At 39.6% G+C, this 25,624-nt stretch overlaps 3 protein-coding genes across 6 annotated transcripts in view; 2 read left to right on the top strand and 1 right to left on the bottom strand.

Annotated features, from left to right (window-relative positions):
- TMC3 (transmembrane channel like 3) overlaps positions 1-11,330 on the top strand; it is a 37,557-nt gene extending 26,227 nt beyond the window's left edge. For both annotated transcript variants that reach the window (XM_086849551.1, XM_086849552.1), the window contains exons 14-27: positions 438-481; positions 639-786; positions 1,543-1,652; positions 1,806-1,884; positions 2,381-2,614; positions 4,169-4,297; positions 4,952-5,019; positions 5,252-5,380; positions 6,206-6,316; positions 6,762-6,887; positions 8,246-8,324; positions 8,505-8,547; positions 9,158-9,455; positions 10,175-11,330. In XM_086849551.1, coding sequence (XP_086705677.1) covers positions 438-481; positions 639-786; positions 1,543-1,652; positions 1,806-1,884; positions 2,381-2,614; positions 4,169-4,297; positions 4,952-5,019; positions 5,252-5,380; positions 6,206-6,316; positions 6,762-6,887; positions 8,246-8,324; positions 8,505-8,547; positions 9,158-9,455; positions 10,175-11,012 — 2,436 coding nt within the window. In that variant the 3' untranslated portion in view covers positions 11,013-11,330. The remainder of the gene's footprint in view (positions 1-437; positions 482-638; positions 787-1,542; positions 1,653-1,805; positions 1,885-2,380; positions 2,615-4,168; positions 4,298-4,951; positions 5,020-5,251; positions 5,381-6,205; positions 6,317-6,761; positions 6,888-8,245; positions 8,325-8,504; positions 8,548-9,157; positions 9,456-10,174) is intronic.
- A 537-nt stretch (positions 11,331-11,867) lies between these two features.
- On the top strand, positions 11,868-17,190 carry STARD5 (StAR related lipid transfer domain containing 5). Its single transcript, XM_086849554.1, has 6 exons — positions 11,868-12,150; positions 12,359-12,408; positions 12,509-12,641; positions 13,984-14,101; positions 15,123-15,216; positions 15,728-17,190. Exons 1-6 carry the CDS (start codon positions 12,061-12,063, stop codon positions 15,873-15,875), a joined length of 633 nt encoding a protein of 210 aa, XP_086705680.1. The 5' UTR covers positions 11,868-12,060; the 3' UTR covers positions 15,876-17,190.
- Positions 17,191-19,013: 1,823 nt separating this feature from the next.
- The window catches only part of IL16 (interleukin 16), a 38,450-nt gene continuing 31,839 nt past the window's right edge, over positions 19,014-25,624 (bottom strand). For 2 of the 3 annotated variants that reach the window (XM_086849548.1, XM_086849549.1), the window contains exons 11-17: positions 24,889-25,027; positions 22,540-23,626; positions 21,856-22,039; positions 21,575-21,676; positions 20,707-20,959; positions 19,709-19,834; positions 19,014-19,464 (exon numbers count right to left, since the gene is read on the bottom strand). In XM_086849548.1, coding sequence (XP_086705674.1) covers positions 19,271-19,464; positions 19,709-19,834; positions 20,707-20,959; positions 21,575-21,676; positions 21,856-22,039; positions 22,540-23,626; positions 24,889-25,027 — 2,085 coding nt within the window. In that variant the 3' untranslated portion in view covers positions 19,014-19,270. Of the gene's footprint in view, positions 19,465-19,708; positions 19,835-20,706; positions 20,960-21,574; positions 21,677-21,855; positions 22,040-22,539; positions 23,627-24,888; positions 25,031-25,624 lie in introns of all 3 variants that reach the window. The other variant, XM_023933918.2, reaches the window with a different exon arrangement.

Genomic DNA, 25,624 nt, shown 5'->3' with positions numbered 1-25,624 from the left:
CAAACTTGGTGTATTCCCACTATCATTGAACAAAAAATACTTCAAATTGTGCCAAGGGTAAATGAATAACCTATGATATTTATTTATTTCAGTGACTGAGGATAACTTTTGACAGTATTTTATTATATTAGTGACACACAGATTTTAAAGGCACACCTTCCAAAACGTCTGGAAGTGTAACCCTCTTGTTGTATCTCCTTGAACATACATGGCTGAAAGTGTCTGAGCATCTGATTACTGTGTATTTGTTTCCAGAAATCTCCATCACTCTTTAATATCACATATCAGTGCTAAAAATCAATGAGGACAGTGGTGTTTATATGCTTGCACCTCCAGGATGTGATGGTTTTTTATTAGTATACTTTAATTTCTGTGAAAGATATGTGCATTATTTTTGCTGAACATTATTAAAATGGTAATGCTGTGTTTCTTTCAAGGAAGCTATATTGGAAGAGCAGGAAAAGAAGAAAAGCAAAAACTTGTATGTATATAAGATAAGAGATACTTTTCAAAGCACTGTTTCAATGCAGATATCAGTGCTAATCTGCTTGTCCTGTACTTCTAAACCCTGTTAGAAATGACCCCTGGTGTCATACAAGTCATCTGCTGTATTGGTTCTATCTTCCTATTTCTCCTAGGGCAGTGACCATAAGCTTAAGGATTATTGCAAACATCCTTGTGCTTCTCTCCCTTGCGGGAAGTATTTACATCATCTACTTTGTCGTGGATCGATCCCAAAGGCTAGAGCGCACCAAAAAGGAATTGACTCTTTGGGAAAAAAATGAGGTACACTGTCTTTATGCCACCTCTGTGTTAGAAGCAGGGTTGCTGTCTGGGGGCTTTCTGCAGCAATATTGTGCACAGAGGTGTGAATAGCAAGAGATGAGGATTGAGTGGGCAGACCAGGATCTGTCTTGGCACACTTGCTCCCTCAGCTCTGCAGCCAGGTGTTAGCACAGCTGAACTGGGCAGAGGGAGTGCAAGTGCTCATTTCACAGACAGTGCAGTTCTAGCAGGTCCCTATTTTGTGAGCACCAAGCTTAATCTCTCCTGTCACTCATAAACCTACTTTTACACCCAGAACTGAGCTGAGCAAACACTGGGCAGATGGACTAGAACAGAACTGACTTGGATAACAGCGACTGATTCAGTATCAGGGGACACTGAATGTTCTGTGACTATTTCCAGAGAAATGAGAGAGAGTAGGAAGTAAATAGGCATGAAGAAGCTGCTCACCCATTCAGTGAAATGGTGTGATGCTAGTGTCATATTGGCTACATGTTAACTTTTAATTTGAATTAATGAAATGGAACTTTGAAGCTACAATATCTGGAGTAAAGACTCCTGAGAAGTATTCCAGATCTATAATTTTTGATCACAGCTACTGTTATTAACAATATCAATAATAACTTTTTAAAGCATCATCTCCAAAGAAAGCAATCACCAAAGCAGGTGCCTCAGCAGTATTTCAATCATCCCTCAAGATTTCACAGAAGACCTTCATCAAACACTACAAAAATGCCACATGTTTCTGTTCCATAGGTCAGTGTAGTTGTGTCACTGATCACAATGATTGCACCCTCTGCTTTTGAACTTGTTGCAGCTCTAGAGATGTATCATCCAAGGACCACTCTTCGCTTCCAGCTTGCCAGGTATGGGCATTATTCAGTGTAAAAAATTCATGGAGAGAAAAGGAGGAAAGGAGAGGTGTGTTCTGGTTGATGTTTTAGTACAGCCAAACAAGAGAACGTATGAGATGTCAGTGGTTACCGATGCTGGTAACCCATGTTTTATTCTCTTTTCAGGGTTCTTGTCCTATACCTGGGAAACCTCTACAGTTTAATCATTGCTCTCCTGGATAAAGTGGACAGTATGAGTGTCACTGTAAGTTTAACTTGTTTTCTGATGTGTAAAGTTAGTAGACTTCACAGATAGAATCCTTTTTATTGTGAAGTATATGAAGTCAGATGAAAATCTGTTTGAAATTGATTAAAATATTATGGTTTGATAAGACTGTAGAGTTAAGTTTAGATAGTAATGTATATTCACAACTACTTATTGAGTCTTTTAAATTAGTTTTTAAGGATAACTGGATCCATGTAATTGCTGATGTAACGAGACAGATTTCTGTGCATTGCTGAACTATTAAAAAAAACCAACCTCATCACTTGTAGGTCAAATATTTCCACCTACCTAAATTAGCTTTAAGTCCTGCCCTTTGGTGCTCCATCTGACTCTGTCCATTGGCAGCTCTTTAACAGCTGCCTAACTGCTTGGAAATATATGAAGAAATGTCTGTGTGTGTGTGTGCTGTAGAAGGTGCAGACATCTGCACCTAGGTACAGTTAAAAAGTAGCTTTTGAGACATTTATTATTTCAGGACTCTGATGTGAACAACAATGCAAGTAATTCTACCACCTCCTTAGCAACCAACGCTCTTTCTAAGGATGACAATTTAACCATTCCCAAAGTACAAATTACAAGAAATGGCTTTGTCACATCAGAAGAGCATCGCACCCAAGGCCTGACAGTCTCAGACTCAGTGGTTAACCAAACAATTTCCTTTAACACCCAGAACCCACAGGATCAGTGCTGGGAGACATATGTCGGTCAAGTACGTAATTGTTTTATTGTCATCAACTTACCCCACTTAATCCACATTTGACAAAAAATTAAAATGTTGTGCTGTGTTTAATTTCAGAACTTTTCTTTGTATAAATTGCAGAATTTAGCTAAGGATGATGTAGGAAGAGTAAAGACTGTGCAAAGTGCTATGGCCACAGATACGAGCTTTGGGTTTTTTGCATTATCTAAAGTATGTTTAGTGCTGTTCAGATGCTCTTTTGACAGGCTTTGTTCTCTGTCTTCAGCTCTGCACAGACAGGTCTGTACAGATTTGTGATATGGATCCTATTTTAACAGGGTACATCCTTCTAACCCTTACAGAGAAACAATATCATAACATGAGCAGTAACATGCACTCTGTGCAGATTCAGATTGCTGCCTCAAGAGATGGAGATGCACACCTGAAACAAGCACAAGATTGTGCTCTTGGTCAGCTGTACAATATCAGAAGTCTCTATTCATTCTGTCTCAATAAATATCTAGGCAATCAAGTGCTCTTCAGTTTTTCAGAGGGAGAGAGAACAACAACAACAAAAGGTTTCAAAATCCCATCAGTTTGTAGTAATGGGGACAATTGGATAGCAGTACCATGTTCCCATATTTGGGGTGCAGAAAATCTGCAGATTTAATATGACACCTTTTGCTTCCCTACATGTGAAGGGTACATTACTTATGACTTCCAGGGGGACTAATACATTCAGAGAGAAATTTTAACCACAGAAATGCAGATGTCACTGATCCATTTGAGTCTGTGGTCTCTGGCAGTGTCACACTCACGTCCAGGCCACTGGATTAAGAACCGTGTTAGTGTGTTTCTGATTTTCTGAGCTTCTTGTTCCAGAATGAGGAATACTAAAGGTCTTGTTTCAGAGGAAAAGACCTCTTTGAGCTTTATTAGCCTTTCTTGTATTCTTGCATATCCCTTTTGCACAATCTCATAGAAAATAGAGGGTTTGAATATTTGATTTTTTTTCTCCAGAATGGCCTAGAGATGTATAGTACTGAATTCTTCCTATTTTAATTGTATCTTTTTAAATCTCAATTAAATATAGGATAACCACATCCTTTTGTAAGCACTAAACAACTATTTTTATGGCTTAATGACATTGGGTTGTGGGTTTATCTGAGTAATAAGGTTTTCTCATTATGAAACACTTTGCAAATATGTATTACAAGAGTCAGCTTAGTAAAAGCATGGCTGCAATAGAAAAAAAGCAACCCATTTAGCTAGATATATTTTTATAACATTAAAAAGAAACTCATTAAAAAGAAAGTTTGATACCATCATGATCAGAATTTTACTGCTGCAAGCTATAAAAGGGACTCTGGAAGCTTGATTATATTTATTCTCTTTAACAGAACAAAGACAAGTAAGAAAAAAGTCAAACAGGAAAATTTTAAAAGGAAATTATTTATATATTCAATTCATATTTTGTCAGGATACCAATCTTGAGCCAAAAATACAAGTACAAATGCAAAAGAGCCATATGCAGTCCATTTTCTTTCCGAATGACTCAGTATGTGTGAACAATGTGTATTTCAGGAGATGCTCAAGCTTTCAATTATCGACATGATTTTCACAGTCGCAAGCATCCTGCTAATTGATTTTTTCCGTGGACTGTGTGTACGATATTTGAGTGATTGCTGGTGCTGGGATCTAGAAAGCAAGTTTGTAAGTACAATCCTTATTTTATCAAGCTAAGATGTTGAAGATGGGTAAGCTTCTTCCCTTAGTAATAAATGTCCTTAAAGTCATCCCACAGATGAAAAATTTCTTGGTAGCCCACATCTATAAAGGCACACTGAGCTTAAGTTGGAGGATACAGGATAAATGTTGTGATTAATGTTTTTCTCAAGCCTACTCACATGGCTCTGGTGCAAAAAATTTTTGGTTTACACAAAATAATATCACAGAGCAGTTCCTAAAGTTTAAGATGACACATAATGCATGTAGTTGCTCCCCATATCCTCTCTTCTTCATCTTTACCTAAAGCAGACAGTGGTACAGGAAAGAGTAACCAGCAGAACACAGCCCTTTATGGAAATTACAGTGGGTAATGCTTAGCAAGAAGCTGTTGGCATGAAAGGCTGTGGACTGTTCTTTGTCCTTAAAGATGTGAAGTAAACTAGAGAGGAATAAATTAATTTAATCTGTGGCTGCAGAGTAGGTTTTGCTGTGTTCCCACTGCCTGCCAGCAGTCGGTATTTGATCTGGATGTTTCAGGCTATGTACTGTCTGCAAACTGATTCAGTCAAATGAGTCTAATAAATGGTCTGAAAACAAGATTAAGACAAAAGTATTAATCTTACACTGTGTTTCTTGTAGCCAGAATATGGAGAATTCAAAATTGCAGAGAATGTATTGCATTTGGTTTACAACCAAGGAATGATCTGGTATGTAGTCCCAACAAGTTTTTTCTTGTCTTGTGTTGACTGATTGCGAGTCAGTCTGATGATTTAAATGAAACCTCTATTTAAGTAGGATATTGACAGTGTATTGTTTCATATTAAGAGATCATTTGTTGATAGTGAGCTGTTAATCTGTTTACCTGGTGTGGGGTTTAGTCTATTCTATTGCTATCAAAATGGCTTCTGGCAACACTGAGCACTGACATGATTTTTCCAGGATGGGAGCTTTCTTTTCACCTTGCTTACCAGCATTCAATGTACTCAAGTTGATTGGACTCATGTACCTGAGGAGCTGGGCTGTGCTGACGTGCAATGTACCACATCAGCAGGTTTTCAGAGCATCTCGGTGAGTCAAAATGACAATGAAAGATAAGGAAAAAATCAAATGCAGAAAATGGAAATATCTTTCATCAATATGAAGAAAATTACAGGAGATTTTAGCTCTAAAAGTTGACAACCAAATTTCACACTAATACTGATAGCAAACATCTAAGGAAAAACGACATAGTTACTGAGTAGCTGGAGGGTTTGTGAAGCAGGGTAGTAGTTGAAGATGTGCAAGAACTAGGAAATATTTCAGGGACTATTCCTGGATAGCTATTATGGCCCAACATAAATGCTTTATTTCCATACAAATCTGACAGAGCACAATAACCTGTATGTGTTAACTGTTGAAAGTCCTATTTCTTGATGTTTCTCTCTTTAAAAGCTATGCAATATCTGCTTTGTCTGTTGCACTGCACAACAGACTTCCTCATTTTGCTTCTATCATGATGAATATCTTAATTGTTAAAATGGAAATAACTTTGGGCATCTTTAATTCTTAGTAATCAGTTATTTCTAATGTTTTTTCTTAAGATGAGTTAACTTCTGCTGCTGTTCTTTTTCTCCTTCAACACTGGGCAGTAAGGGCAGCTTTTGTCAAAGGATGCAGTAACCAGTTCTCTGGCTGCCACAGTGGTATCTGGAAAGCAGTACAAATAAAATTTTGATCATTAAGAGTCTGTTTAAACCATCTCTGTTCAGACTTTCTAATTATAGCAGAATGATTTTAATCTTTCAGACATGTTGATCTTGAACTGGATAGGTAGATTCAGACTTGCACCTTTTATGTTGTCTCTGCTTTCCTCTCTGATTAGTGTAATCTGAAACATGTTACACCTTCTTGCAGATCCAATAATTTCTACTTGGCCATGTTGCTGTTTATGTTGTTCTTGTGCATGTTACCGACAATTTTTGCCATTGCCCGATATAAGCCATCCTTAAGCTGCGGCCCCTTCAGGTAAGGTAAAATGGACCAATGAAAATTGCAAATATTTTATTTCCCCCTCTTACAGTAAAATTATCATACATATAATTGTGTTAATAACACATAATAATGACACAAAAACACATATTATTGTGTTAATAATACACAAACTACAGATGTAAATTCAAAACAAGTTGATAGGACAATGCTTTTCTGCTACCAGTATTTTACAGTTGAAGGTTTAACAAGGTGAATAGGTCAAAGTTCTGACTTGATTTGCTTTATATACATAATTTAGTTAGTTTATATTTATATAAGGTTATATGCCACTGACCAATCTCCCAAACATCACTGTCTTGTGTCTCCCTTCAAGCACCCTCCAAGCTTGTTTATTATTCAGTGCAACACTACTTAACAAAGATACTCAGCATTCCTTACAACTTAATTTTACCTTTTTTCCTTCCCACACCTTCTATAGTGGTCAAGAAAAAATATATGATATTGTTTCTGAAACGATTCAAAATGATTTTCCCACATGGTTCAACACAGTGATTACTTACATCAGCAGTCCTGTGGTTGTCCTCCCTGCACTACTACTGTTATTGTAAGTACTTTGGTTTTTGTAGGCAGGCTAAATTGATTGTATTAATACTGGCCTTATCTCTGGAGAGTCAAATGTGGATACTGAGGAACAAACACTGCATTGTTGTAGTTTCATTAAGCATAACTGAAAAAACAATTCCAACACCTCACTGAAGGTGTGGCATATGGACCAGACAGGAATTAAAGTATGTTAAAAAGACTGTCGAAAGGAAGTCTCATTCTGGGATATTTTGTTAGAGCAAGTTCACAGTACTGTGTCAAGGCTTGCAGTGCTGATGGTTACAGGAAGTTTAAGAACCTTTTTCCCTTTTAAGAGTTCCTCAGAAATAAATTTTCCATTTCTTCATAGTCATTAGTTCAGTTTATGACAGTGAACAGGGTTCAGGCTGTCGTTTAAAGAAGCTACTCAGTCATCCTGATTTATGACAAGATAAATCAATTATGACACTCTGCTATTAAGTGTTAATGTAATATAACTGGCTGCAGACCCTCCAGTAGAAGTCTTTTCTCACTTGGGTTATAAATAATTGTTCACAGTTGGGAAACAGTATTGATTTTGAGCTGTTTGAAATTCACTTTGCTTCTCTTCAAAGTTCTATTTTGTTTTGCTTGTACCTTTGTACCTCTTTTTTCCTATGTAAACTGCAAACAAAGGCAGAGTTTGTCCCACTGGTGGCTTTGCAAATCAGAAAGACCAAAGCAACATTTCCTATTTGCAAACTTTTCCTCTGAGGTCCCAGCCATGTAATATTTACAAATTTAACTATTCATACTGATTGCCTCAAACTGACGACTAAGCACATATTTAATTGTTTGTGGTATGAAGTCTAGCTATAAGAGTTTGTCTGAAAGCCAGTGCAATCCATTATGTCAGGCCATAATCTGCCAGGATCTGATCTCATCTGTTCCATGGTAAACAAGGTGTTATTTCAGCCAGCCAACAAAATTGCATTGGTATGGTTGTGCAAACTCCGCTGTAACTCTGGTGTCTCTGTTCTGTAACCTTGGACTGGGAAAAAAAGACAAAACAGTATCTGTCAAAATGATTTGTCTAGAATTAATGAAAACAAAACAAACAAAACAAATAAAACCAACTAGAAATGCATCCCAAGTTACAAATACAATGAAAAGACCTGAAAAAAACACAGGCGAAATTAGAGCTGCTGTTAAGTCTGTTTTCAGTGTCATTTCTTTCTTTCATCCATGGTTGCTTGAAAGAGGGCTGTAATCCATTATTACAGTATAAGGGAAATGCTACAGAGCAGCAGCTGAACTTGTACATCATTTTGACCTATAAACCCTTAAAAAGAAACCATCAAGAATGTCTGAAGTGACTTATATCACCCCTTTCACTTCTAGCATGCTAATCTACTACCTACAAAGTATTGCAAGATCATTGAAATTCACCAACAATCAACTGAGAATGAAGATACAAACAGTGAGTATGGTGAAAAACACTTTAACATGTAATTTGGGGGGTGGGTCTTCAGTAGAGTATGAGCCTAATTAAATCTCAAAAGTCACTTCTACTGTTCTGCAACAGAAAACAAATCCTGTCTTTTTCATCACTCTAATCCATAATAATGTACAAATTCTCATTCTTCTGAATGTATTTTAGGAAAGAACTGAAGATAAGAAAAAGGTGGTTCAGATGGCAGTAGGTAAGTTGGTGATGAATTTAGAAACTGAATTTAGAATGCCACTAAAGCATGTGCACATAAACCCATTTTGATTTCTCATACACATAGGGAAGTACCACTACATTTTAAAAAGTGTATTTCCCATAGAATCCTTCTTTTAGATGGTTTCTGAGCTCAGTTTGACTTAATCTTGGCAACACTGAAAGACATTGTGTGTAGTTTAAACTTGAATTCACCCAGAATCTTTGAACTGAATATTCTCCTGCTTTTATCACCACAGAGGAGAACCTGGGATGCATCTCTAATGATTCAAATAATCTCAGACTTTGCATGCAAATCAGAGGCTGGTAGGCAAAAGAAAAATTGACTTGTTGCTCCTTTTGTTGCTCCTACAGTGCAACATTCAGCTTGTTCTGTGTCCCCAGTACTCCATCTGCTATATACTGTAGTATGAAGATCTACCCCTTTATCACCAAGTCTCCCCTGTGACACCAGTTTTTCTTTTCTGAATACAAGGGGTTCTGCTGGACTTGGATCCCTGACTGAAGGGGGAATTCCAGCCACTGAATTTATACAGCAGTTTCTAAATGCAGAGACCTGGAAAGTTCCTATAACAATTTCTGTTTTCTAGCCAGAATCCAAAATCTGGATGCTAATGACAAAAGACCAGAGCAAGAAACTGATATTATGAGCCAGGAGTCTTCTGTTCGGTCCTCAACACCCCGAAAGAATGGCAGTGTCTTGAACTTTGAATCTCCTGTGGGCAAAGGCACCAGAATACAAACCATTTCCCAGTCTGTGCCCCAAGCTGTGCCATCAGCTGATGTTGTGAGACCTGCCAACACAACTCCCACAACTTCGACCTCTTTAACACCAGCTCCCTCTGTGTCAAGTGTACAGAAACCAAGAAATGATCATATCACAAACAGGTAAGACTGCTTTGGTTTTGAAATGGTATTTATTCCAGCAGCTCCATGCCATACCTGTTTATTTACAAAACATCTGTTCATTCAGACTGTCTGGAGCTGTAAGACAGCAGAGGAATTTTTTTAAAGCAGATTAATTTACAGGTACTATTGATAGTACTGGTGATACCACATCCTTAAATCTCCCTTAGCAGAGATGGGATTATAAACCTTTTGAAATTATGTAGCTGATCGAGTTTACACACAGCTCAAGCAAAGGTAAATACTAGACTTGCCCTCAGGCACATAACTAAAATAGTTTGTGCAGGATACCATCTCCATGAACAAAACAAATACAGAGTGAAGAAACTCTCTGTAGAATGTCTGTGCAGCTTTAGTTGTAAGACAACCAGTCTGGTATATCAGTAGAAGGATGCTTTAAACTATTGGGTTTTTTTTTTCCAAGTGAATAAAGAAAAATTCTCAGAACACTAAGAAAACAGAAAGGGAATATAACTTGAGAGGACCATTGTGTTACCTTTTCTTAGACAAGAACAAATACATCTCCTAATTTGTAGTTCTCAAAATGGTTCTAAAAATTTGGAACAGTGGAAATATAATAATCTCCACTTTTTCAACCTAGTCTTTGACTTCCAGAACAGTGAATTCTCTTATATGTTTTAATTCCATTAACTGATAAGTGTGTATATCAATATTTCTTCTTTTTTTCTTCCTTCCCAAAGATACCCAAGTGTTGTTCATAGGAGTGCAAGTGAGCTGTGCAAAACAAAGCCCTATACACCAGTGACTTTCAAAAAGCACACTGAAGATGTTCATTCTGACCCTCTCTTCAGAAAAGCCACTCGGCAGGTAAATTCGGATGCCCATGGGGCAGGGGCTCCTGTATTTTTGGGATGTAGACCATATGCTACCAGGTATTTTCTGGTTAATGAAAACGAGTCCCGCAAAAAATCGCTCCGTTCTTCCTCCCGACTCCAAAGGCATTTCAGAAAGGAGGAATCAGGAGACATTATTGAGTTGTACCCACGCCACATCAGAAGATATGTGGTTCGAACACCGCATCAGATGTATTCCCCTCATCCCAGTGAAGATGAGGACGAAGAAGAACTTGAGAGAGAATTCATGAACAGATCCCATCGTCCTCGCTCACTGTCTGACCTTCGCCCAGCACCACGGTTTTACATTGGAGATCGCGCTGATGGTCACATTCTAATGAGCAAAGACCTAGCCAGAGTGCATTACAAATCCTGGGATGATGGTTTTGAGCTGGACCTGGACAGGCCTCCGTATGCTTACAAGAAAGTACACCTGAATTATCTGGAGCCACGTATGAAACCAAAATCAAAGCAAAAGCTGGAGCAATCTCTAACAGAGTCTGATTCCATTTCCATTGCATCGAGCAGTGATCCGCAGACCAGCAGCAATGACCAGTACATCCAGGTCATTCATACCAAGGACAAGTATCCAAAAGCTGGGGCAAAACTCAACAAAAAGAAATCTAAAAACAGTGTTGATCTAAGTATGTCTGAGCCTAGTGAACTGGTGTGCTCAAATGTCTGAGGAAGTGTCTCAACCTCGCTGTGTTTTGAGCCAGTGTATGTGTGTTGTACTTTACTTTCTGTTTGACGTCTGTCAGAGTAACTGCGATGTACTTTCTGTAAGAATCACGTGTGCAGCCACTCATGGTAGGAAAAGGCTTGTGTTTTACTCTTTATTGTACCTTGCTTTAATATCACAACTGATATGTCGCGTATTTTAGAGAAGAAGCTTATTCCAATTTATTCCTTACTGTTACACTGTCAGATCCCAAAATCTCTGCCTATTGGAAAATCAAAAGCCATGTACTTGGGGCACTTCAATTAAACCAGTACAAAAATACATCAGATAAGGCTCTTTTTATCTGACACAGACAGAGCTGAAGATGCTTCCTGAATAAGTTCAGCAGAGAATCAGCTTCCTGCAAACGGAGCTGCTGCTTAGAGTTGATCTTGGTGTGCTTTGTTTGAATATGCTGTGTCCCAAACAAATCAGGAAGAAAGGTTAACTAGAGAGACTAGTGAGTTTCTTTAGAGTGTATCACATGGGCAGGCGAGTTATTTGACAACGTGAGTCAGACTTCTAGATTAAATCCTAGATCCTCTACTAATTTTCTGGTAAGCCTCAGACCATCCTGGTAAACTCGGTGGTAAACTTTCGATCCGTGGCCTTTAAACTCACTTCATTACTTGTAGTTTCTAAATTCTACCCCGTTTTTCACGCACCACTGCAATTTTGCACTTCCTTTAGATACTGAGGATTGGTTGGTTGGTTTTTCGCTTGTTTCTCTCCGTGCCACTGGGACTGGGATCACACCAGTGACGAGCGCGGGGCGGCCCCATCTCTGAGGAAGCACTGCTCCGCCTCCGATCCCACACGCGTTACCACATCCCCGCGGTGCCATCCTCGCTGCCCGGGCTCTGCCCGCCGCCAGCCCCGCACTCCCTGTCCCGCCGGGCCGGGCCGGGCCGGGCCGGCGTCACCCTCAGGTGAGGGGCGGTGCCGCCATCGGCCCAGGGGCGGCGCGGCGCGGGCGCTCAAAGCGGCGCCGCAGCGGCTCCGCCCGCCCGCCATGGACTGCGTGGGGCGCGCTGAGGCGGCGGCCGAGAAACTGCGGCTCTACCGGCGGGAGGCCGAGGGCTGGCGGGGCTGCCGCAGCACGGTGGGTCAGGGGGCTGCCGCAGCACGGGGGGTCAGGGGGCTGCCGCAGCACGGTGGGTCAGGGGGCTGCCGCAGCACGGGGGGTCAGGGGGCTGCCGCAGCACGGTGGGTCAGGGGGCTGCCGCAGCACGGGGGGTCAGGGGGCTGCGGCGGGGAGGGGCGGGAGCCTGCCCGGCTCAGCCGGCGGCTGAACGCTTCCCGTCCCGCAGGGTGAGATCGCGGTGTCCTGGAGACCCTCGGCCGAGTTTGCTGGCAATCTGTGAGTACGGCTCGTTCCCGGGGCGCGGGGTCCTGCCCGCGGTGCTGCCGGGGCCGGGCAGGGTAGAGCAGCGCGGTTCGCTTTCCTTTCGTCCCCGCAGGTACAAGGGAGAGGGCATCCTACCCGCCAGCCCGCAGAATGTCTGGGAGTACATAAAGCCGGTGGCCGGCGGGCTCAGGACCAAGTGGGACCAAAACGTGAAGGACTTCGAGGTCATCGAAGCCATCAGTGATGTAAGTTCCTTAAAAACTGTTCCGGCGAAATTTATGCAGCGTCGGGCCTTATGAGACAGCCAATGGTATGTGCAGGGAGGTAGCAAGTCTTAAGTTGTGCTGTTTCTGGCTGGATCAGCTGAACGATGCTGGAAAAAATTACCTTTTTGCCTTTGTTTTTTGTTTTTTTCTTTATCCTTTTCCATAAATTTTACACATTTTATTAGCATATATATGTATATAGAAAATAGCTCATCTTTCTGAAAGGAAAGGAAAATAATTTGTGGCTAAATACTGTGTACTTAAAATCTGCAAATGTGTAACATATATATAGGTATAACAGTAAATATATAACGTTAAAGATTCCTGCACAATGATGTTGTTAATGCTGCAAATCAAGCTAAGCACGATTGTTTTTAGCAAGCTCGCTGTGAGGGAAGAGGAGGTTCAGAGAGTACATAGACTTAGCTAAGCAGTGAAGCATTCACGTCATCAGCCATCAATTCAGGCCCCATCCATCTTTCACCATGGCAGCAGTGACACTCTGCCCTGCCTATCACACCCTGCCTCAGCAACCAGTGGTTTGCATCTTTTGTTAAAATGGAGATGCTGCACTTTTGAGCAGACAGATGAGCAGGGCTGTTTATGAGCAGCAGCTTCTACTGTCACACTTGCACAATCTAATTCCTTTTTTTTTAAAGCGTGTTGGAAAATTAAAAGGGCATTGAGTATAGATCCCCAGTCTGAAGTGGTTGTATGCGCTGGGAGACAGCCAGGTGCGAGGACAACTAGTCCCAGAAATATTTTTGGAAGTTCCAGGAAGTTTATTTTTCTTGGAGGAATCCTATAGGCTTTAGTATTCATTATAGACAACTTCAGGAATGCTGCAGCCTGCCACTTGAAATTCACAGACTTGCCAGCACCTACCAGTGTGGTAGAAACTTGTTTTGGGAGCCAGTCAGGGAAGCAGATGATAGCATTAATGTTTGTGTAGTGTAGCAGGCCGGATTATCAGATTGTATCCTGTGTACACTTCACAAAGTTTTCTTTGCTAGTGTCCTGGGGAGGACGAGGGTTTTAGCTGACCTGGGAGCACAGATGTGCCAGATTTGCATTTCAGCATCCCTTGTGGTATCTGTCCCCTCTGAAAACACTTTGTCACTCTGGTTTTTTCCTGCCCTTGATTGATTGATTGTGGTATTGCCTTTTGACTGTGCTGATTTACATCTGGTTCAACAAAGGATGTAGAACAACTCCTTGATGGAGTTTAGAAAGTGTAACTAAGAGTGCCAGAAAGTAAAGGGATTTTTCTGCTGTACTTTTGAGAACATCAACTGACATAACTCTGTTCTATGATTTCCAGACTGTGTCTGTATGCAGAACCACAACCCCTTCAGCCTGCATGAGGATTATTTCACCAAGGGAATTTGTGGATGTAGTAGTAATCAAGGAATATGAAGATGGGACAATGCTGTCGGCTGGTAAGGCACTTGTATTCTGAACAGCTTCATGCTACATTTGGAGATAACCAATGACTACTGGAAACATCTATAAAATAAAAATTACCAGAAATAAACATATAATTAAAACTAAGTAATAAGCTGTTCAGTAGTTGACCTCATCTTGATCAGAAGAGAAAATAGTAATCTCTCTACATTGTTGTTCCTAGAGTATGTAAATTATCTTAACACTCAGATAATGATAAGACTGGCCTATGGTTTTTTCCCTTGCTATGCTTTTGAGAATGAATAAGTATTTAATTTACTTTGTTAAATTCTGGGGTATTTTGAGTGTGTTTCTTTGTTGTTTTATGAGTTTACAGAACTTTCTAAAAGGAGTCCCATTTAGACTAAATACTGTTTGAGCATTTTCTGCACAGGTTTCAGTGAAGCCATTGAATAAATGTACCAGTCCTGTTTGTGAAAATAGTTGGTTTCATGAAAACAAATAGTGCTGATTTTCAAGGGGCTACTACTGTACAGAAGGATGTTAATTTGTTTTTTCACTTTCATTCTGTTTAACTGTTACAAGTCTGAACTTTTATTGCTCCACTATTCATGTGTCCCATTTTCCCATCCTGTTCAGAAAAGCCTTGTCAGGAGTTTATATTCTTGCTTGAGTGCAGCTTTTCAGCAGGGAAGTGATGTATCTGTGTGAGGTGAATTTGTTGGAAATAACCCAAATGACCTCTCAAGAAAAGCAGTGCCCTCAGGCAACATGGGTTCGATGAAACTGTGTCAAAGTGTCCATGCTTCCTCCTTCAGAGCTCAGTAACAATTTCTTATAAATTCAGTACTTCTTTGATTTCCCCATTCTAAGGCCAGAGTAGTTCCTTTTAATGGTCTTTTCTGACCACTTGTCAGCCACACACTGAACAGGTTGTACTGCAGTTCTTTTTCAATACATTTTGTATAGTGAGTTTGCTTCCCATGTGGAGCTTTGCATACCAAGAAATCTTTGAAATCCAAGAATGACACCTTCCTTCAATGCTTTTTCTTTCAGCCACCAACGTGGAACACCCCCTGTGTCCTCCTCAATCAAATTTTGTGAGAGGTTTTAATTATCCCTGTGGCTGTTTCTGCATACCTGTTCCAGGGTAAGAAACAACCTGCTTGAATGTTTTAAATTCCGAAGCTCCTCTTCTCCATTGTGTGGTGTGTTTATGTGTGTGTGGCCACATGTGACCTGTAAGCTCTTGGCAATGGCAGTGTCTTCCCAGTAACTGTTATAACTGAGTGCCCTTTCTGTTCTCATTTTTGTGCAACAAATTAGTTTCTCTCAGTTTCCTAGAGGTAAGTTTTTAATGTTACAGGAACTGTTATCGTGACCTCTTGAGCAGAGATTCAGCAGAATGTACAAGCATGGTCTTAAGTTTTGGTGAATGAGTATCTGGTTGATTTGCCGTAATTTATGGATGGAGTCATGTAGCTAATTAGGGCATACATAAACTTTAATTTTGTAGTGACATTCACTGAAATTTGTTTGTTTGTTTGTTTAAAAAAAGAAAGGCTTTTGGAAGTATCTATTCTAATATAAATAAGAGTCACTGAAAAGTTCTTAATGCTCTTAAACCATGGGCTATAAAATCACTTTTATTGTCTTTGCAGGGAGCCAGACAGGACTGAGCTCCTCACTTTCTTTCAGACGGATCTTGGTGGCTATCTTCCCCAGACAGTGGTGGATTCCTTTTTTCCATCTAGTATATCTGGATTTTACAGCAACCTGACCAAAGCTCTTAAGGCATTAAAAGCATGACAGGACAAGTTGCTGACATCTCCAGCTGAGGGTAGGAAACAACCTGTCAGCTTGTGGGTAAAAAATACAAAGTTGGCCTCAGGACTCTTCTATCAGCTAAGATACTTAAGAAAGGAGATATGAAACAATGAACTGGGTACAATACATTTTAAAACAGCGTTTTTTACCTGACTCCATGGAGAACAATGCAGTCTTATGTAATATTAAATTCTTCACTTCACTGATTAGAAAAATACCACACCAGAGAGGCTGGAAGAATCCTGGAGGCAGCAGTGGTGACTGTCTGCAGGGAGAAGACGGACATGCTGGATCTATTCTTTGTCAGTGTCTGTGAGGAGAAGCATTGCTCAAATCTACTTAGCACCACAGCCAGGTGCAGGTCAGCTCTGTTTGGTCTCTGAAGCTCCCTGTAGATTTGTGGAAAAATGCTTCTCTCCCAAAAGATGTATCCCTCCTGCTGCTAGCACTCCTAGAGCTGCTAAGATGCCTCAGTGGGTCCAGCCAGCAAATTGTGAACGCCAGAAAAAATGGGATTATGTAGAGGATTTCACTTGTTTGTTCCAGCAGACATCAATATTGATGGTAAATATGCCTTAAGTGCTTTTTTGTAAGTCAAGGTCCAGCAGTGCTAATCATGTGGGCTGGCAAATAGACATTCTCCCTTTCCCCTCTCTGCTACCAAAACCAGTGGTTTCATAGTGTCACGACACAAATTGAACCGACATAGAGGCAATAAATAAAGAGGATTAAGCACTTTACTTACCAGTTTTTAAAAGGCACATGAAATGACCATTTTGAACCGTATTTGAATGTTTTTTGGTTTCCTGTGGTGAGAGGTTTTAACGGGTAAATAATCTTTTCATTAGCTTTGCCTTGACAGGCCATAAGGAGGTTGCTTTTTTCTAAGACTGGTTTGCCTCCCAACATTACATTGGGAAATCAGCACCTGACTGTGTGCCAAGGTGTGTCCATTTGAAGAGATATCTATGGTGCTGGTTGCTGCAGGAATGTTACCATTACTATGGATTGCATATGATTACAAAAGTAAAAATAGTTTTTGAGTGAGGAAGTTAAATTAAGGTTGTGATTTTACTGTGGTGACTCGATTATTTAACAAGGTTAATATGCTCTGCTTTCTGTCCCTGTATTTTTTTATCTTTGGTATAGGGCATGGACTTGCACAATAAATTTCCCACTGTAAACCTCATCCTATGGACCAGTTTTTCAAGGGAACAGTTTTTAGTCCAGTCTCCTTTGTATACAAAGATGTAAAAACTTGTGTGAGTGTGGTGAAATAAATATTTTGTGTGCTATATCTTACTGTTTTTCCTGAATCATCCTTTGAAATGGTTCCTCGTACACCTGTTCCGCCATCAGGGAAGACAAAGAGCTGCTTAGAGCTCCAGCATTTCTCTGAATTTAAAGCAAAGAGAGGGAAAAAGCCTTCCCTGATGATGTCCACTGCCTAGGGAAGAGGTGTTTTGGTGAGAACACTCACCCTCAAGGTTTTTTGCCCTTGTTTGGTATTTACTTCCAGTTGCTGCTGTCTATACTTAGGAAGAATAACAAGTTCACTGAGAAGAGATGCGGGCCTTGATACTACGGAGGCTTATACATATTTTTGGAAATGTACTGAGGTTGTTAGGCATGCATTCTAATATCTTGGCAAGTCCTGTCAGTATTATCATGAATTTAATTAGCAGAAAGTTCAAGAAGCACAGCTGAGGTTGCCACTCATTATTTCTGCAAATAATGCAAATTAATTTTGGAGATAATGTGGCTTCTTATTAGCTATTCATAATTTTTTTTATTGCTTTGAGCAATGAAGGTGATAAGACACTTCACTGGAATAACTTAAGATCACCTTTTCTGAGTGCTCAACACCTTCTAGCCAGGAATTAAGAGCCTACATTCAGCCTTCTGCCCTGCCAAATTTGAGTTGGAAATGTTTTGGCAAAGTTTTTTATGTAGGTACCAGTTCAAAAAAGTATAGGAAGATTTTCTCACATATTTCTCTTATTGATACCCAACTAATAAAATTTTTGTTTTGAGATAGAGGTTATTTTTTGGGAAAGAGAGCTCAGCTGAGGAAGTGCGGGGACAGATGGCTTGTCAAGAATGTTCTTTCAAGGATTAATTTACAGTTTTCTTGCAAGAAAAGGCCACAGCAAGTTCAATGCCTGGATTTAATTAATATCTTCTCCTGCCTATTATCCTTCCTTTTCTCTTAATTGCTGTTTTTGAGGCATTGTGTTGAATGTATGGAAAACAGCTCCTGAGCTCCTTCATTTCTTCCTGGTGAAATTAGGTAACTGAAGGAGGGACAGAAAATTCCCATCTCTGGGAAGGTGAAGAGCCAAGGACAATAACCAGGCCAGCCATCTGGCTCTCAGCTAGAGAGCCATCCTGCCCTTGCATCTCTCTCTTTAATGAAGCAGGTCAAAGACCAAGTGGGTATATGAGATCATTTTGCCACAGTTGCTTGTGCTGCTGGTAGAATTCCATACAGTGCATATAGGAGGCAGTGTTTGAAGCATAGATTTGTCTCCAACTTATTTAGCCTTTCCAGAATAAACAGTTCAGAAGTACTTAGATGCACAATTAGTCCTGCTGGTACTTTGCCTGGCAAAGTTAACACAGATGTTTGAAACAAAAAGTGTTGTTAGAAGGTAAGATTTTTGTTCTGAGCAGCCTTGTTATTCTCTTGCTGTAGTCCTCTTGAGACCTCTGGCCAGAGAAGGGTTAGGAAAACTTCCACTACGTTACCCTCAGCTTCCTGCCTTCCCGTTGCAGTACCATGAGAACTCTCTCCCACCCTGTGTTTGCCTGCTGCAGTTGAGATGGCTCTGTCAGCTGCCAGTACAAAGTCACTTCTACAGGTTTTGGCTGTCCTGAATGCTCTGTTTTTAATAGGAAAGCTGGAATTTTCTGGGGAACATTTTGACACACAAAACTGCAGCCCCTTTCTCTGCCCTACCCATTCTCTAAAGGCAATGTTTAGTTATAGGCTCATAGACACGTTTCTTGTTGCTGGGAAGATAAGGGAGAGAACAGGACTTGGAGAGTAGCACTGAAAATTTAGCACAGGATCTGCTTCTGATACTTGTTAAGTTAATAACTTTAAATAGGAGAGTACTATAGCTGTCATGTATTTTATTACAACCAGTATATTATTAACAAAGTCATTATTTTATAATTATATGCTTTGTAACATCTGTTTCAGAAGACTGAAATAAGAATAATTTTAGTTAATCCCAGACAGTTTTCTCTGTAACTGGCAGTAAGTTCCAGTGTACTCCTCATGGGTACTTTCTGAGTATATTACTGTACCAGCCAAGTGTCTGCAAGTAATAAAATCCTTTGTTTGAATATTGGCAGTAGTCTAATCCCTCCTCTTACAAAGTTTCAGATGACTTGCTGGTAACAGAGCTACGATTCTTCCTCTTGATGATGGCTGTGATGGGCCCATCAGGTAATGCCTTGATTACATTCCATGCCTCGAAACGAGTGAGTCCTTGCATGGCACTTGTGTGCACTTGTAGGAGCTCATCACCAGGCTGAACAGGGCTGCTCTGTTCCAGTGCAGTCCCTGGGGACAGAAAAAGAATTTGTTTTAATTCTTTCCATGGAAGAAACTTTAATGGATCCTTCATTTACTAGTGAATGGATCATCAGCATGTTATAAACCACCTCATCCCAGCAGGCAGCAAATTACTGGCACCAAACAATATAATGCTGCATTTGAAAAAATAACATTTCCATAGTTATAAATCAGCATTCAGTTATGAACCCCACAAGTCTGCCTGAGTTGGGAACATGTTAAGTGTGTTTACCTTTAAATATCCTGTTGATCATGATGGGTTTATCTCCCTGAATAGAGCCTTTGCCTCCTTCCAGACTGAATCCTAAACCAGCAGATGTTTTTTCTAGAGTTACAGTGCAGATTGTATCTCCAGTGGCTGCAAACAAATGGAAAGTTACCACATGGACAGCACACAGTCTAAAAAGCTCAAACATCTGTTACAAAATATTAACTTTTGGATTGTTTGCAAAGGTCTTATAAACTGCCAAATGAAAGAGAAAATGAAAGCTTTTAATTTCTCATTTTCTCATATAAGGCCCTCTGGGAATCTGGGGAAAGTTATGTTTGAATTAATGGGAGGATGGAAATGTAAGACATTTATTGGAATTACAAAAATCTGTTAAATTAACAAAATCTAAGGGAAATACATAACTTTGTATTAGTTATGAAGTTGTTGTTGACTACAAGGCTGCTAATTTGCAGTATGAAAATAAAGCTACAGATCTCCAAATCATGCTTTAGAAAAAAACCCAAAACCAAACCAAAACACCAAACAATTCTGAAAGTGAAATATTCTGCAAAACTCGAACCTTGCTGTGTTTCTGATGTAGCCACCTGCTATATCAAACAACAGCACATTGTTTGTTCAAACTGGAATTCTCTTTCATGGAGAACAAGTCATATAACAATATTAGAATAAAGAATCACTGTTCACTGAGCAGTCATTATACCTTCAATTAGATGTGTTGCTACAATAACCGTCTTTGTACATCTACAGAAATTCATATGAAGAATTACACTTGCTTGGGTTTTTTAAGGAGTTAGAAATCCATTGATTTTTTTTTCCCTTTTCAATAATGGTATTTCAAATATTTCAGTGTTTATTTCAGGAATGTTTTATTAACTGTGCTGTCTTTAATCAGGGTTCACAGTTTATGCAGCCACTTCTGGTTTTATGAACACCTAGATTTCAGGTGATGAGAAAACACTTATCAGGTGGGGGCTGCAAGATAATGCCAGTAAACTTACCAGACTCTTGTGAGGCATTGCTTGCTACTGATGATGTACTAGAACTGATTGAAACATTGTGATTTTTTTCTCCATCTTTGGATTTTCTGGTGACAACCACAGCTTGTCTGGGTTGCCGGGCCTGTCGCATGATTGCTGAGGCATCGCTGTGAGTTGCACCTTTCAGAGACTTCCCATTAATGGAGAGTACTTCATCTCCTTTCTGAATAGTTCCTTCCTGACAGGCCAGTCCATTGGGAAATACTTTGTGAACCTATTGAAGAGCCCAGTCACCACACACACACAAGGGAAGAGAAAACAAGGACAAGTCACTAAATCCCTTAGTTAACAGTTTACACCATGTGCATTTTGCATTCTTTGCTTCTATCACATTTCAGGATGGAGGACTGAATAAATTTGCATGGAGAAGTTTTCCTGTGCACATCCCTCCTCAAGCAGCCAGGGGAGCAGTTTGGCTGTAGTACAGCCGTGCTGCTCGTGCTGTGTATCTTGCATATTCTACTTCCTGACCCTCTTGCTGCTCTGCTTGTGAGAGGAAGGAGGTGTGAGACCTATCTCTAACTTCCAGTCCCCTGATATGTTTTCACCCACCCTGTTCCTCCAGACCATCCTGCATGGTCTTCTGTAAGCACGTGAGTAAGGTGTTGTTATTTCCTGCCAAGGGCTGTGTGTTCTGCCTCAGCTTTCAGATCTGTTGGGGAAGGAGGTGCAGAAGGAACTAGTTTTCACCCTTATGGTCCTTCCAACCCTATCAGTACAGCTGCCTGCTTTGATTATCTAAAAGCCAAAAACTGTAATAGAAAATCAGTAAGGTATGTATTTTTAGATAGAACATTGATTTGGGAGTATTTTTTAAGATGCTACTTACTGTTACCACTTTGTTTTCTAGATCAATGCCTCCTGCCAGGCTGAATCCAAGCCCAGTATCTTCTTCTTTATGCAAAACTGTAACATGAATATCATCAAATTCCTAGACAGAGAAAGGAATAAAGTCAAAAACTTCCCAAAAGATATGGCACAATGATTGGAAAATCTGTTGTGCATTTTTTTAATGAGACTTAGTGGTATAAGCAAAATATAAGGTTGCAAAGATAAATTAGACACATTCACTCTACAGCTTTCTGAAACTCATGAAAAAAGCAGGTTTACCTTTAAGGTTTCTTCATCTAGAGCTTTGACTTCCTCTATAAGCTTTGCCAGCTCCTCAGGGGAAAGCAGAGAGATGACTGACTGCCCTGACACACCGGATGCTTGAGGTGAGCCCTGTTGCTGTTTGTCTTCCTCCTTCCCTTTGTCTGCAAGGCTCACTGTGTATTCTCTCAGCTCTGAGAGGCTGTCCCATTGTGACAAGAACAAAAAAGAAACATTGAGCTATGAGAGAACATACCCACTAAGTAAAAGGCAATTTTGGAGCAGTCACCTTTTCATTTTATTAGCATGTAATTTGGTGGTAACTCCTACAACTATTATAATGGAAAATATATTTAAAAATATATAATGGCAAATGGAAATTAATTGTGTTAACTTAAAGGAAGTGGAATCCATTGCATAAAAGAATAAGAATAATCTCATGGCCTCAGGCAAAGACACTTAAATCTGCTTTATCGTGGAGATACTAGAAATAATGCTGGAGGAGCATGTTTGAAATATGCATGTATGTACATAATTCAAATTAGGAGCAAAATTAAGTCATGGGTCCTTTAACCTTGATGCTCTCAAAAGTTCTTAACTTAATCTGTGCTTTACTTCTATAAGTGTGCTGCTACCTTAGAACTTTAATCTGTCAGTGAATCAGTAAACCTGTAAATCTGAGTTTTAAACATGGTATCTTACTTTAGGGAAAACCCAGTGTCCAGGTGATGATTCTCACTTGCAGGTGAGATGGAAGCCCCATCCTCCTCCATGGAGGACTGAGACACTGTGTCCAGAGTTTCCCATGCACTGTTTCCAGAAGAGGCTTGGGACTGAGGAAGGCAAAGCAATGATTTCATTAAAGCAGATGACACCTGGCTGCTGATGGAATAGATTTTGTTACACTTCTCATCACACGGCTTCATTATCTCACAAGCCTGGGCTGCAGAAAGAGGGAAGCTTCGTGACCTTAGGCTGTGTGCTTTTGCTACCGACACAAGATGGGAGTTTGCAGTGGCTCCTGGAGTTAAGAGGCTTGATGAATTTTCAGTGCTGGCATTGCTGCTTTTCTCTGAGCTGGCTGCAATACCCTCCCTGCGAGAGGAAGCTCTATCCAGGCTCTTTGTAGCCACAGGCACAGGTGGCTGTTGGTGGCTGTTTTCACAATGGTGGAGGAAGGGTTGATTTGAACACACTGGAGCTGCCTCTGCCCCTGCTGCAGTGGGAGAAGGTTCTTTCTGCACCGATGGTTTTAGGCTCAACCTTCGGGGGGCTTTTTCAGGTGACTGTGGAGCATTCAAGGATTCAAATGAGCTTATTCTTTGTTTTATTGATGATCCCCCAGGAGACACATGCGATAAGCTGGATGGCAGTTTTTTGCTGGAAATACTGTCATGGTTGGGAGGACTTTGATCTGCCTGTGGTTTTAGATCTGAATTTGCTTTCCTCAGTCCTTTCAGACTTTGGCGGAACCAGGTGGGCTTAGGTGCAACAGGAGGACCCTTTTTCACAGTGTCATTTTCATCTGATTTTAGAACTTTGGAACCAGCTAATTCTGATTCTGATTTCTTCAGAACTGTCTCTGTGCTGCTTCGATTTTGATTCTCTTTTTTTTTGTCTTTGCCAGGTTGTAAATCCAAGTGGACGTTGTTTTCACTCATGGTAGGATTAAATAAGCTTTTTATGCAGTCAGAAATTTTAACCCAGGGGTCTTCTGTTGTATCAAGACTATAATCTACCCGTGCTTGTCTTTTAAGTACAGGTCTTTGTACTGCTGAAAGTGGAGTCCCTGTAATAAAGAGACATCGATTATAAACAACCATCTGTCTGCTTCTCCATCCCTTCTTGCTGCATCATTACTAATTCATTAAGCTTGAATTTCATTCAAGCCTCTGATAGATTTTTTTTTAAAGTTTTTAGAAAGTTTAAACTTTTTAAAAATTCATAACTCTTGATCTCTAAATTCTTAATCCAGACATTGAAATTAAATGGAAAAACAAGGCTCCTGTACACTTAAATACAAGATTGCTTTTTTTAAAGGTTTATAAATACTGAAATTCTGGGATGCTGAAATCTTGATACAGGCTGTAACAGCTAAAAGAGAAAGTTAAAACTGCAATGTTTGCAGACTGGAGAAAAAGCTGGTGCTACAGTAAATTATTTTTAAAAACATTTTTTATTTTCTACATTTATAAGTACATCCTACTCTAAAAAGACTATCATAGGAAGATCTTCGATATTTATGCTTCCTCAAATTTCCCCAGGCATTTCCAGTTGATTTTTCTGGTAAGTAAATACTTGATTCTAATATGGGAATATTTTTTCCTTCACAGATCAATTAAGAATTTTAATGTTAGACATGGTTAGGCTGAATGGCAGCGAACTTCTGTTTGTGCAAACAGGTACTGTTTTCTGCTTCAGTGTGAACTTCTTTTTTAAGGCAACATTTTTATTTTTTTTAGTGATCTGAGCTATAACTTACAGAATTACATAAGCCTTTATGTTGTAAGAGACCTCTTGAGATTGTCTTGTTCCCTTAACATTAAGTTTCCTTAATTCTAACTAGCACAGCAGAAAAGTAATTTGTCACTGGTTTGTGCCATTGCAACACCAGAGCCTTGAAATTGTGCATAAAAATATCCTTTAGAAGTGCTAAAAACTAAGAGCTTTAATATCAGATATTCAGTATAAATAAGCAGCTTCATCTGAAGCAAAACAGCAATATTGTACCTGTCCATTAACAATTTTTACAAGAAATCATCTCTTATTCTGCTTTTTATCTAGTTTCTCTTTTTTTACAAAGATTAATCAGTAATTTAAAAACATACAGTAAATCATCTCTTATGCTGATTTTGATCTACTTTCCCTTTCTGTACAGAGATTAATCAATAATTTGAAATTTCATCTGTTCGCCCCAAAATTTACAGTTTTGGTTTGAAGACTACATTTAAGGAGAAAGTGAAGTCAGCTCAGTACCCATTTTGGAATCCAAACTAAATACTATTTATTTAGCTGTGGAAAAAAAAAAATAGTTCTTGGAGTTAAACATACCTAATTTTTCTTTTCTTTCGTGATCTCTGCCCACTGGAGCAGCAGTTGAGGGTTCCTTATCATATGCTGTAGGAGAAGTGGTGAAGACACCGTGAGTTACATCAGTTTGATGTTCCTCTAGCACTGGTTCTCCAACTTCCTGCTGAACAAACAGGAAAGAGAAGTGTGTCAGAATGCAATTATGCAAACCACACTATATATGAATCTGAAAAAAGTCTGAAAAAATATATGAATCTGGAAATAATCCAGAAACCCCATATAAAATTGTGGTACGCGGGCCTCAGACCGACCAATACAAACTTTGTGGGGAATAAAGGTTAAAAAAAAAGATTAAAAGCACTAATAAAACCTTCTCTTAATGATCTGAAATACATTCTGACAAGAAACTTTCTTTCTTGGGTACATATAGATATATAGACTGTCTTAATGGAGGAAGTTGTCTTCCTAAACAAACCTTGATTTTTCATGGATTTTATTGACCTTAAGATTTAGTTTTTTCTCACCATTATTTAGAATTACTAAGAATAAGAAGTTTCAGGGAGTGATAAGTTCAACAAGTACTTATTTCCCTTAATTTTACTTTGGAAAGTTGATTTTCTAGCAGTGGTTTCTACTTAGGGGATGGTAAAAGTGACCTTACCTAAGATGCTTAACTGATATTTTCTTGGATAGTAACATTATATGTGGACTTCAGTTTGCTCTATATAATTTTGTATTGATCTTTGCAGCTTGGGAA

The sequence above is a fragment of the Cyanistes caeruleus genome, chromosome 13 (assembly GCF_971803275.1).
Source record: "Cyanistes caeruleus chromosome 13, bCyaCae1.hap1.1, whole genome shotgun sequence".
Lineage (NCBI taxonomy): Eukaryota > Metazoa > Chordata > Aves > Passeriformes > Paridae > Cyanistes > Cyanistes caeruleus.
This window is presented reverse-complemented; position numbering and strand designations above follow the sequence as displayed.

What these genes read in the sequence shown, in the direction of transcription:
- STARD5 (XM_086849554.1), top strand. Translation starts at nt 12,061, where the DNA reads ATGGACTGCGTGGGGCGCGCTGAGGCGGCGGCCGAGAAACTGCGGCTC. An exon ending in GGCGGGGCTGCCGCAGCACG is followed by an intron (nt 12,151 to 12,358) that starts GTGGGTCAGGGG and finishes CCCGTCCCGCAG; the next exon opens with GGTGAGATCGCGGTGTCCTG. An exon ending in TTCTGCATACCTGTTCCAGG is followed by an intron (nt 15,217 to 15,727) that starts GTAAGAAACAAC and finishes TTGTCTTTGCAG; the next exon opens with GGAGCCAGACAGGACTGAGC.